At 30.8% G+C, this 12,909-nt stretch overlaps 1 protein-coding gene across 1 annotated transcript; it reads right to left on the reverse strand.

Moving 5' to 3' along the window:
- Positions 1–3,897: 3,897 nt before the first annotated feature.
- Positions 3,898–6,569, reverse strand: IFT46 (intraflagellar transport 46). The gene is made up of 7 exons (XM_088192009.1): positions 6,278–6,569; positions 6,088–6,223; positions 5,859–6,021; positions 5,087–5,253; positions 4,750–4,853; positions 4,580–4,692; positions 3,898–4,198 (listed from the first exon to the last, which is right to left on the reverse strand). The coding sequence occupies exons 1-7, from the start codon at positions 6,488–6,490 to the stop codon at positions 3,937–3,939; spliced, it is 1,158 nt and encodes a 385-aa protein (XP_088048135.1). The 5' UTR covers positions 6,491–6,569; the 3' UTR covers positions 3,898–3,936.
- Positions 6,570–12,909: the final 6,340 nt, after the last annotated feature.

Genomic DNA, 12,909 nt, shown 5'->3' on the forward strand with positions numbered 1-12,909 from the left:
TAACACAACTGAACTCTAAAATCAAGGCGAACGTTTATTGGAGTTCACGCGAATAGAGTGGTTAAAAAGTAATTTTACGTTTTGTATAGTATTGTATTATATTAATAATTTATTTACGTTCATGATAGGACGCTATATATACATTATTTTGAAAGTGTCTTTATTTATTGTTTGCTGAAATTAAAAGTTTCAGCTGATTCGAAGTCAAAACATAGTACTTTGCAAAGGTTTTAATCGAAGATCTTCTACTATATTTTTCGCTGCTGACTTATTAGCGAAAAATGCTATAAGTGGTTTCGACTGGAGTTTAAATTATTAATAAATATCTGCAAAATCATAAATACATTTTATTATAAAAGAGCAAGGTCCGAAATATATGATGGATGCACTAAAATATCCTAGTCAATTTGTAATACTTGTTATAACTCCATAAACACGTGTGAGAGTTAAAAGTATTAAAATCATCCGAGAGTTATTTTTGTATACATATCCAAAATTCCACTTTCTTCATTTTTAATTTGACAAGTTTGACGAGTTTGTATGGAATTACAAATTCTTCCATTGCTTCATCTAGTTATCCTCTTGCTTGCTTTTGACCTGTTTTTGCCGAAACTGAAACCAATGTAAATGTTCGCTTGCTTTCTAAATTTCTCAATACGTGTTAATTTGTTACGTTTTTAAAAAAACACGAGAGTTTAAAAGCAAATTAAATACCATTAAATATTTATTTGTTCAGTGAAAAAGCTACAGAAAACACGATATTAAATATGTAATTAAATTAATCATTTCATATACGTATGTATGTGTAGGAGGTATAATATATTGAGATTAAATAAAAATATTGTTTACTAATAAATATACTTTTTAAACATCGTACTACATGCGCCTCAATATTTTTCGATATAAATCATAAACTGATGCACTCGGCCACGTTGCGAAACCCTTTTTTGTACAATGTAAGTACACGGTGTACAAAAATTATCTTGTAAATAATATTATTATTTTAAACTTGGTCTTCAAGAATTTTTTTCTCTCGTTGATGCTAATTTTTTCTAAAGCAAAAAAGTAGTACCAAATAAACACTTTTTTTATGCAAATATGTCGAGTTCAAAACGCCATTACTGTCGGACGTGATGTGAATTTGTTATTTTTCTTATTATAGTGAAAATCCCACTGAAAAGAAGTCGACAGAATGGAAATGTCGGTTTTTCCTTCCGATAATTACTCCGAGGGCTTTGTTTTTCTTTTTTCTTTCTTTTGTGTTTAGAGTTTTTGTGACGCGGTGCTAATTTCTGGTTATCCATTCATCGTCCGTATTTACTCTTTTGATATTTTTTGTTTGTCTACAGGCGACATCCAAAAATTCTTTAGAAATGATTGACAAACGCCAAAATCGTTTCATCTTAACTCAAACATGCTAAAGGTCAATAATGTAAAACATACGTCGTAAACTGATAGTGTTAAAATTTCAATGATTGCAATACTTAGTACATAATATTATTTTTCCGTGATACATAATATAATATAAACATGCTAAGTTAAATCGTTCGTGTATTTTTTTATATTATCAAAATTATCATTATAGCACATTAAATTTACAAGATAATTTGTATCACCCAGTAATGTTGCGTAAATTTAATGTACAAATTGAAAGGCAAATAAAATTAATAACGTGTGACGCATTAGCAATAAAATAAAAAATAACAAAATATGATACGCTGTAAAAAGTAATGGTAACTATCATTGTTTACTAACCGGTAGGTCGTGAGATCTAGAATTAACATAATTATTATTACTAGTATACATTTGTTAAAAAGTCAACGTAAAATACGTAACAGTACGTAGAGTAGGTAAAATTAGTATAAATTAGTCCAAAGTTTTATAATATTGTCTATTTTATAAATTCCCTCAGTATAATATTATTTTAATTTTAAATCAATTTAAAAATAAGGTATTTTATTATTTTTACACACTTTACTACCCCAATTATTATTTCGTATCCTTCATTTAGAAATAACTTTCCATAATCTAAGTATCCTGATACAAAAACATGTTTCAATGTTATGTATATAGCTCTGGATTTTTATATACATATGTTTCTTTAAAACATACATATGTAAAAGTAATAAATAAGATAGCTAATTTAAAACTTTCACATTTTGAACACAAAGCTTAAGAGACGCTAAAATTCAATGTCCAAAGCTTCGTATAATTACAAAAGCTTAAAAAATATTTTGAGTAACAATGATACGGTTGCACGATTTTGTGAAATAAATGTATGTAATAGGTGTAAGCATATAAAAATATATATTTTTGAGTGGTTTTCGAAGATCCGCTTAAACTCTTGGCAAGTCCTTTTTTCTGGACTTTAAAGGTGTCGTCTGTGTCAATGTGTCGTAAGCTTCCATGGATGAGAGTTCAAGGCTAAGCTTTTGTGTATGTCCAAGCGATACTTGGAAATTGCTGGTAATATTATAGTTCCAGTGAAAGTGCATATTTTATTTCAGCGCTTCCTCTTGAATTCGTTTAGAGATGTGTGAAAAGATCGACGAATCTTCTCTTCCTTGATAATTTCAGGCGAATCTGGAATCACAATATTTATCTGATAATATCTCATTATAATCTGTTTGACATGTGCATTGCGTCTGGTGTTGTATAAATCCGACAAAAATATAATTCATAAGTTACTGGCCCCTTTTTGGTGTTGTATGTTGTGTTTGCATAATGGTCTGATATATTTAGTCAAAATATTATTAAATTATTTTAATCGTTCACAATAAATCTGGTTTAAGCGTTGATTATCCGTAAAAAGGTTCTTATACCAGAATAAATTTACTGCATCTCGACGATTATGGATAGCTGCTAAAAATTAAAACTTATATACGTATATGTATGTGGCGTTCAAAAATAATAATTTATCTTATTAAAACAGAAAAATAATATTGTTGTATCTATGGATTAAAATTGCTTTTCAAGAAAGATAAAAACCGCAGCTTATTGAAAACAAATCGGGGAGATTTTAATTCCGAGATACCCACACCCTCCGCTAAGCGCCGGGGATATCAACGGTCTTGAGCCACACCCCAAGCAGTAGAGTTTGAGTCGTTCCCGCGTAGATCTAGCCCCAAAAAAGGCACCAAGTACTCCGAATGGGGGCGCTATTTGATTATATTTACCATGGTGTTGAAAGTTTATATAAGTTAAGGTATACGGACGTCTTCCTCAAAAATGTTCCCCTCCCTTGTCCTTGATTGTTCTCCTTGAACAAACATTTCCAAAAATATCAATATATATAAACAAAAATTTCCATAACAACTTTTTTTTATAGCTCAGGGTGCTGAATATTCTCGACCATGCACTAGAGAACGAGGGCCTAAGCCTTTGGACTCGACGCTGGGACCTTTGTGGAAGGTAGACCAGCACAACTGCGGGCTGCATTCACCAAGCTTTTGTCTTTGGTCAGTATGCCCCTGTTTAAAATTCGTTTGGAAAAGCGCCTCCATAAGCACTACTGCCTGCAGCATTTATAGCAGCTATGAAAAGCCAGCTAAGAGTCTGCGTTATTTTTTCCTCCAAAGAATGACGACACCAGAGCGCCTTGCACACCACAACTCTAGATAGCGCGTCGCCGGTGGTCTGCGCCCCCCGGATACCGTGCTTTGTAAACAGTATCTTGCAATTCGATAAAAGTGCTCAAATATAAAATGGCTTGAACGTGTCTACTAGCACCCATTATTTTATAAACGTAATTAAATAATTGGTAAGTAAATTTAGTTTAGATTAAACCCATTATTAAATTCACCACTAATATCATAAGTCTGGTTAATTATTATATCATTATGCTTCTAAAAAAGTATATTTTATAGAACCAAATTAAAATATTATATATTTATTTATTAAGTCATATTTAATAAATTATGTTTTAACAAAACATTTCTACTTAACATCTTTTTGGTTATCGACATAGATTTGAGAGTTTTTAATAGCCGAGTACAAAGTAAACAACACATGTAAAGCTTGCATTCTATCGTTGAGATCAGCTCCAGGTTGCACGGGTATATCAAAAAGGTTGCATATGATATCAACATATTGACTCAAAGAGCAATCCAAAGTAGCCGGTGGAAAGCCAATCTCATTCAACTTTATTTCCATCTTCTCCGGCCACTCTTGCATAAGAGAATCAATATCTGGCATGGGCCTGAAAATCATAATTAGGTATTTTTGTCAGCAACTATAATAATATGTGTTGTCTAGAAGCAATATCAGACATTTTCATTTACTATGAAGTTTTAAAAAAAATATATTTTATTTATTTTATATTTATAAAATCATTTTACAACTGTACTTTATTTGAAATGCAGGCTTGTTCTAAGAAAAGATTTCTTGAATTAAAACTGAGAAAAATAAAAACAACTAATCAGAGTCAAGTGTTCGTTTAACCGATCAACTATTACTTTATAAAGTTTCATTGTTTTGATTCTTTTCTATTTTATATATGGATTAACATCAATTGAATATATGTCCAAAAGTTGCTTCTAAGGATGACATATGTTTATTATTAAATATATATTATATATACTTGGTATAGTGCACATTAGGCAACGGTTTAGATTGATGCAGATCGCTTATGTCTTTGATCCAACGTTCGATTGCTTTGACGTTCTTCTCAGCATTTTCTATTGTCTTCACAACCTATTGACAGATTAATGATTATATATGCACTGTTTCATGTATTATCTATATCATTACCATAGTTTGTTTTGCAGAATTTGATTTTGAAGCAGCTCTTAGTTGCAAATGTAATAAAGCCGGATCGCTTTGATTCGGCGAAGGTTCGTCAAGAACAATCAAACCTTAAAAAAACATACGGTTGAGTAAAAATACGCGTTAGTAAAGATCAAATTAGCTTAAGTCACTTATGGGATGAATTATTGCACTAAAATTGTATTGGATTTGAAAAGAATTTGTATAACGCTCAAACTGAATTATTCATTTTTAGTACAAAAAAAGTGTTTTGGTTGTAATACAGTGTTATAAATTAACCTGAACTAGTTTTATATTTATCAATGTATATATAAATATGTACCTAGCTCTGCAATCTTTTCTATTGACTTCTGTCTGAGTTTTTCACCTTTCAAGTTACTTTCTGGAGTCACAACTTTTATAAATGCATCTATATCTCCAACGGCTGGTATATAATCCGGTAAGAAAGGTTTTAGTTTATAATCAATGTCTATCCTTTGAGGTGCATATCTGTTCATAAATTAAAATATATTTAATATTATCAAGAAACATAAGAGATAACCATTCATTTGCAAATACCATTCCAGCAAATTGTTTTGAAAATTGCTTAGTGATATTTGTTTATTAAATCCATTCAGGGATAAATAATACTTTTATTACAGTAAACTTATCTTGGCAGAGTCTAATTTCAGTTTGTGGGTGAAAATGCTGTTTTAGGTAAAGTATTTTTATCTTTTTCAAATAATTTTTGGTTAATTCCAAAACCATAGCTTAATAATTTATGTGTTTTCTTCTGATTGATGGTAAGTTGAGGTATTTCAACAATAGTAAGATCATAATTTACTAGAAAATGCTAATAATATTTGTACGAAGGGAATGCATGACATAACCTCAAATTATATTGTCATATTTTGTAGTACACTGGAATGCAAAATAAAGAATGAAGCCACAGCAATCGCAACTTACAATAAAATAGGTGAAACTTATTGAAGTTCATCGACGAATGAAAGTCTTTAGTATTGTGAAGCAATTGAATGCACAAATTGTGAAGTATTCAAGGTTTTCATATGATCCAACTTCATTTATTATATTATATGACATATAAAGATAAAAACCTTAAGATATATTGAAACAAATCAGTCATCTCCGGATTGACTTGCAGGTCGGCAAATTGTTGAGGATCGTACGAGCCCTCAACCGGTATAACGACACCGCCTCCTCTAGACTTAGCCTTGTTCCTTCCTCCAGTGACGTCGTCAATATCATTTGAATCAGATTCTATAATCCATCAATTGTGTTAATACCAAAAATATGTTAGTTATATAAGATTTTATTATTTATTACCAGAATTTTCAGAAGAATCAGTCACATTCTTGGAACTCTTTAACGTTTCAATCTTTTCTCTAGATTCCCTCGACGTTTGATGCGATACCGGATGCCTTCTTTCAGTCATTCTTGTGACGTGCGACCGATCTGGAGACTTCATGAAGATATATTGTATATGTTAGATTGAAATATGTTGATTATTGCTCACGTTTCTTTGCTGTTTTAAGTCATTTATAAACCGTTCAGGCTCCGGTGTATCTGAATCACTCAAATCATACAAATCCATCGGTTTCGTACGTCTGGCTGATGGTCGTCTTTGAGTGCTGGCCATTGGCCTGTTATTGATTTCAACATCGTCATCGGAATTCAAAGGACTTTTCACCTCGGTCGCATCTAATACGTCAATTGACTCATCATACATAGTTGATTTTCTTGTTAATTGAGTAGTGTATAATTAAAGTATCTAAAAGAGTAACGTATGTATTAATAAGAATATATATAATCAATGTTATTGAGTGGCTATACCGTTTTCTGTTATCGTCTGCTCTGTATACAAGTTGTGAAGTAATGTTGCTATGGTAATTGTAGGAATTTTTTTCACATCAAAATAATTGGTAATAAAATTTAATACATATTGTAAAATTTATTTGATAATATAATTTTATTATTGGAAATTATTTCATGAATGACGTATAATTTCTGCAATATTTAATAATAATAAATATAGTAAATAAAAAATATATATGTAATTGCAAAAGTATTGAAAATATCTATGGTGATATTATTGTTCATTAAAGATTATAATAAATTTTCTTTTATTTTTTTAATATTAAAATGATGATTTTCTTTTCTCTTTAGTTATTATAAATTCCAAGAGATGTCACTAGTCTTAAAATAAAATAAATTCTATTTATATACCTTTTTTAGATGAATGGACTATTGCTCACATGGAAGCTGGTCACTCAAACATTGGTCACAGGAAGATTGCTCATGCGTAGTATTGCTCACACGAATATTGGTCACAAATCAATCGCTCACAAGGCGATTGCTCATACAAATATTGCTTACACGGTTTAACCCTTTATGTGCCACGGTAAATTTCATAGCTGCTTGGTAAATTTTAGTCGATTTTGTAATAATAACTCTTTGTTGTGACGGTATTGCCATGATTTAACTTTTTTAGTGTATTTATTTCAATTGTTTTTAAAAATTCAAATTATCACCATAATTTTCTTTTGTTATTTTGCTTTAGTGAAAAGTTTAAGGGCTCTAGTTTTGTTTAACTATTGTACAGTTCGCTTTATGTTGTCGTAAAGGTTCAATTTTTCGTCGCACATTCCGCAATTGTGTTGAGGAATGTGCGACGAAAAGTGAGGATTGTGCTACGAAAGAGTATGTGCGACGAAAAGTGAGAATTGTGCGACGAAAGTGTATGTGCGACGAAAAGTGAGGATTGTGCGACGAAAGTGTATGTGCAACGAAAAGTGAGGATTGTGCGACGAAAGTGTATGTGCCACGGAAGTGAATGTGCGACGGAAGTGTATGTGCAACGGAAGTGAATGTGCGACGAAAAGGATCTCTGGCGACCGACCACATATGCACGCCAAAGTGCTTCTGAGAACTGCCTTACAAAAAAACGTGAGTCATCCAAGTATAAAAGTAACCACTTATAACAGTTAGACGCCAGAAATACCAAGGATAGTTTTGTATTCCGAAGCAGGGTGTAAAATCGCACCTCAGAGAGGTCCAATATTATTATTATTTTTTTTGGCGGATGGATGGTGACAGGTAGCAATTCGAGACATATTGGGCCGCTGTAGTATTTTTTTTATTAATGTATCATAGTAACATAGTTATTGAATGTTGTGAATGAGATCGGCGGACGAGGCGCCACCGGTCTTTGTACTCCCCGTCGTGGTCCCCAAATGTGTTTGCTTTTGCCTCCTCTAGGTCAAGTATTGCCAGTGTGCCACTATAGGGCGCATGGTCAACCAAATAAATTGCTCCCTATAATTTATTCATTATAACTCGCCCGTTGTAACATAATAGACGTTAGCTTAATGCATTACAATAGGTAGTAGGGAGACATCACACTGTAATCTGTCTGTAATTATTGACATCTATTTAAATCATTATAAACCAATATTACAGATTATAATTAGTAGATGTCATTATGCACGACCAAGCTAAATTTTATTGTAAATATTCATCACAATATTTATCCGTAAGATTTAGGAAATCAATGAAAAAATAATCTGTGACAATCGATCGTAATTATATTTATACTATCTTTCAGACAAAATAGAAATAAAAAACTCCACTAGGTTTCATATGAGATTTGTACACAGGTCTTTCGGATATTAGTCACCAGTATAAATATATAATTATAATTTTTAAGTAATAAAATTTTGTTCAAATTAAGAAAGCTGAGATTATGTTTTGGCGTAAACGGAACACAAGCACAAAAAAACTTTGTATTGGAGAATTTTTGCATTTCATACGGTTAGTGCGGAACCCATTTATAGAGCATTTCTGATTTTCCTGACTACTTTAAATGGTACGGTATAATAACTATTGGATTACTAATGCCTAATTGAGTGAAAGTTTCCTGATTGTTGTGTGTAGTTCTGATTCAAATAATGTTGTTGATCATTCTCAACTGAATAAGGACAACCACAACTTTATTCATCTTCACGAATCTCTTCTCTAACATGAGTTTTTTTAGAACTAATATTGCACCACACCGTTCTTAATAGTACCATTACCGAAATCATTGTTTAGTTTATTAGCAGTTTCTGTTGCTTTACAACTATATTTTAACTCATACAAAATGATTTTATTTGCTTTTCTTTCATCTTTAATTCAATATCCTAACTAGAAACATAATTAATAAAAAAACAACAACAACAAAAAAATACTAAATATGGACAAAAAATGCACGTTAAAATGAAATAAGAACACGATGAAATGACATTTTCATTAAAAATTGAAGGTAAAATTTATAAACCGCAATTATTTTCCTTGCAACGTAATACTTTTGGTGTGCATGTCACCTTCATTAGCGATGATAAGTGGCTATCGATTAATCTTAAGCGTTTGGGCTTGTTTCTTTTCTTTATATAAATATTTGTTCACAAATGGAAACTGTATAGATTAGCTTATCATTATTCATTTTTCCTTTCAAGCAAAAACACACTGCAATTCAAATAATTCAATTTGTATATCTACATGTACATGATAGACATTACAATTTAATAGTAAAGTTACCATAGCAAAGTATTTTTAAGCAGCAATTGAATTTCAGATGAGACTCACGTGTAAAAATGCACATGTATTAAATTATAGCATATTTTAATTTTAAACTCGTGTTTTTTTAAGTCGCTTTATAGCTGAAACGTTTTAATATTGCTATATATTATACATATGTATGTATATCGATGTTTTTATTTATTCTTATATTTAAGACATAGATAAGCTTTTTGATAGCTCAAAAAATTGATAACACTTGCTACAATTTTTTATTTTTTATATATGAAACAACTTAATATAATATAATCATATAAAAAAACAATACAAATGCTTTAAATAAATAAAAATGTTTTTAAAACTTTGTAGCAGAGTAACCAGCGTGCTTAGTAGAGTAACATATTGTTTACTAATATAGAGAAATACTGTTGGAGAAGTAATATTCTATGTTCGATTCGCTGATGTCTCTCGTGTCAAAATATCTACTAAGGTCGTTTGGTTGTCTGCTATCTCAAATCGCTTGATTGCTTTGTCTCGAAACGAGTAAATGTCTCTCGTCTCGTGTCGCTTGATCGTGTCGTCTCGAATCACTGGATCGTCTGCCTATGTGACAAAATGTCATATATTTTATACTCTTAATTCGAGACGTCTCTGACGATTTACAGATGCGGATGTTGGTGGGGGAATTGCATCGCTTGCATATTCAACCAACAAAATATGTTCACGTGTTTTAAATTAAGACGACAAGATAACATTTTGAAATTGTTAACGTAAAGGGTTGAGTACATTAACGGTTTTTATGCCAGTAGACGCATTGTCTATTGCATCCGCATGCAAAAAGGGTAGTTTTTCTAGTGCTTATGAGTGGTTAGTAGAGTCTCCAATTCGAGTAATCGAGTACTCGATACTCGAGTATTTTTGTCTATTTTTCAAGTACTTGATAATCGAGTATTTTGAAAATTACTCGATTAATACTCGAAATTAAAAAATTTTGAAATATTTCAGAAACAAAAATAACTTTAACTCGGTCCGGTAAAGGTTAACGTCTTGCTTTTATTTGGCGTTTATGCCCGAAGTCCCGAGTTAGAGCGGTTACTATCAGGTATAATTTTTTCATAGTTCCATAGTTGCATAGTTCCGGTCGTCGGCTATGTTAGTGGGTACGACGGAGAAATTTCTTTTGTGTTTTCTGTTCGACAGTCCCGACTTATCTAATTCATGGCAATGAACAATATGAAATATCAACAAAAATTTTTTTTAGGTTTTATGACTATGCAGTTGTAGCGTAAAGTGTTGTAAATTGTTTATACTGATCCCTCAGCTTAAAATATAAATCAAAACAATTGTGTGTTTTAAAGGCGTTTAAAGTAAAGTCAGTTCTTTGCGAACCGTTTAGCTCTAGAGTGAAAGAGATTCACCCAAATACATCTTCGAAGGATATAGATTTAAATTCTTCGCATTAATCAGAAGGAGTAGAATATTGTACATTGTTAAGAAAAAAATCTATTCAAGAAGAATTACAAAATGCTATTTTGTCAATAGTCGAAGGAAATAAGAGAAAAGCAAAGAAGGGAATGAAAGAAGAGAACATAAAAAGAGAGTTCAAAAAATTTGATATCTATAAAAAGCGAACAGATATAAATTAGAAGCCTTATCCAACGCGTTAATGACAATAAGACCAACATAAACAGCAACGGAAAGGGTTTTTTCCATAACGGGAATAATAAAACCAAAGGTTAGCAGTAATATTAAATTCGAGACACTTTTTGCATTATTTTTTTTAAAAAGTATGTTCGTGAAGTTAAAATAATTGTAAAAATTAACATACTAAGTATTTTATTTATTTATTTATATGTGCACGAATTTGAATAATAGCTATTTTGGTACATTTGGTAAATACTCGAAAGTACTCGAGTACTCGAGTATTTTAAAATTTTAATATTCGATACTCGAGTAGTTGATGGTTCGAGTAATTGGAGACTCTAGTGGTTAGCAGATATGCTGACAGACAGGTAGTCCCATAATCTCCAATAATTTACTTTTATTTACTTTTTATAAGTTTGAAATGCTCATTTCAATAACCTCAAAGTTGTTTTAAATATGTGACTGGTCTATCCAGTTTTATCACAGGTTTTAAACATAAATTTTCTTTTAGTAGATGGTCCTTTATTATTATTATTTACATGAAAAATTATGAATAATAATTATGTTTATTACAATTATGAAGCTTTAAACCAGGACAGAAACATGTTTCTTAAAATGCCTTATTATTTTGGCCACGTCTGTATATTTACATATATTTGAGTTTTTAAACAGTTATTATTAAACTAGCGCGCGTCAAAACATATTACGTCAAAGTCAGCGCATTTTTAAGACTGTCTGTAATGTATAACTTTTGTTATTAGAATTAACATAAAATAGAAGACTGTGGACCTGTTTTCATTATTAAAATGAACAATAACTAATGAAAAATTATACGTCTTAATTCGTTTAATGTATGATATCATATATGTGTGTATATAATTTATAATGTAAATGTATTATCACGCGTTTATTTCCTAAATCGATCGTTTTACATAGCGCAAAAAAATAGTAATTCTCCAGAAGTCTTCTAAGCATTTATTTTATATTTATTATCAAATGAAATATTTGTCATGTTTATCTGTTTACTATGGTTATGATTGTACGTGCTTATCATCGCTTCGTTTAAGTTGGGCGTCGGACGTGAGAGGGCTGAAGTAAATGTTAGCAAACAACTATCGTATCGCAGAAACACAGGATGGCAAAATTAAATCGAAAAGGTTTTTAAACGAAGCTGATTTTTTCACGTACACCTTCTTGTTTGGAGTGTTTTAGTAATATTTACCGTATTCGCAAGTAGCGTGTACTTTAGTATAGCAATTTCTTAAATTCTCTTTAACAATACATACATATATCATATGTTTTCGGCAATAGATTCGAGGAGCTGGTTTAAGTGTTTTTAAGGCGTACCCGCTATCATATTATGATATTTCTGTACAACATTTTGTATGTACATATTATACTGACTTAAAAAAAGCTTTTGACAAATTTGTACATGTCTTAATTCTAAAAATAGATAAGCTTGAGATTTTCCTCAAAACTATTGTATTTTTTTAGTCATACTTTTAAGATCGTCGTCAATCTGTTTCGAATGGGCTACACAAGTATCTAAATACAATACCCATTAATGTTTCTTCTGTATATAAAATATGTTATTAAAGTTATTTATTATTTTGGATCTTACTTACTTTTAGTTGAGGATAAGAATTGTAGAAAACTTAAATTTGCTGTTTAAAAAACTAAAACTATCATTTAGCATAAAAATCTGGCATGTCCTATTAAAAAATAACACTTAATTTAATTAATGAAATTGATAACACTGTGCTTTATTGCACATAAGTCGTAACTAGTTTGGGTGTTCTATTTCAAGAGGACTAGAGACTTCATCAGGATATAGAAAATAACAAAACAGAATGTAATAAAACATCTTAGATGTTTTGTCTTGCGATACACTTATCAATTAAGGAGCATACGAGATCGGTGGGATTTTTATAATCATTTAGAGTTTAGTAC

Source organism: Plectrocnemia conspersa, unplaced genomic scaffold (assembly GCF_051122295.1).
Source record: "Plectrocnemia conspersa isolate PC_06_02 unplaced genomic scaffold, ASM5112229v1 ptg000009l, whole genome shotgun sequence".
Lineage (NCBI taxonomy): Eukaryota > Metazoa > Arthropoda > Insecta > Trichoptera > Polycentropodidae > Plectrocnemia > Plectrocnemia conspersa.

Coding starts and splice junctions, on each gene's coding strand:
- IFT46 (XM_088192009.1), bottom strand. CDS start 6,490: ATGTATGATGAGTCAATTGACGTATTAGATGCGACCGAGGTGAAAAGT. Junction 5,254..5,858: donor TTGTTTCAATATATCTTAAG/GTTTTTATCTTT, acceptor ATTTATGAACAG/ATATGCACCTCAAAGGATAG. Junction 4,199..4,579: donor CCTAATGTGCACTATACCAA/GTATATATAATA, acceptor TATGATTTTCAG/GCCCATGCCAGATATTGATT.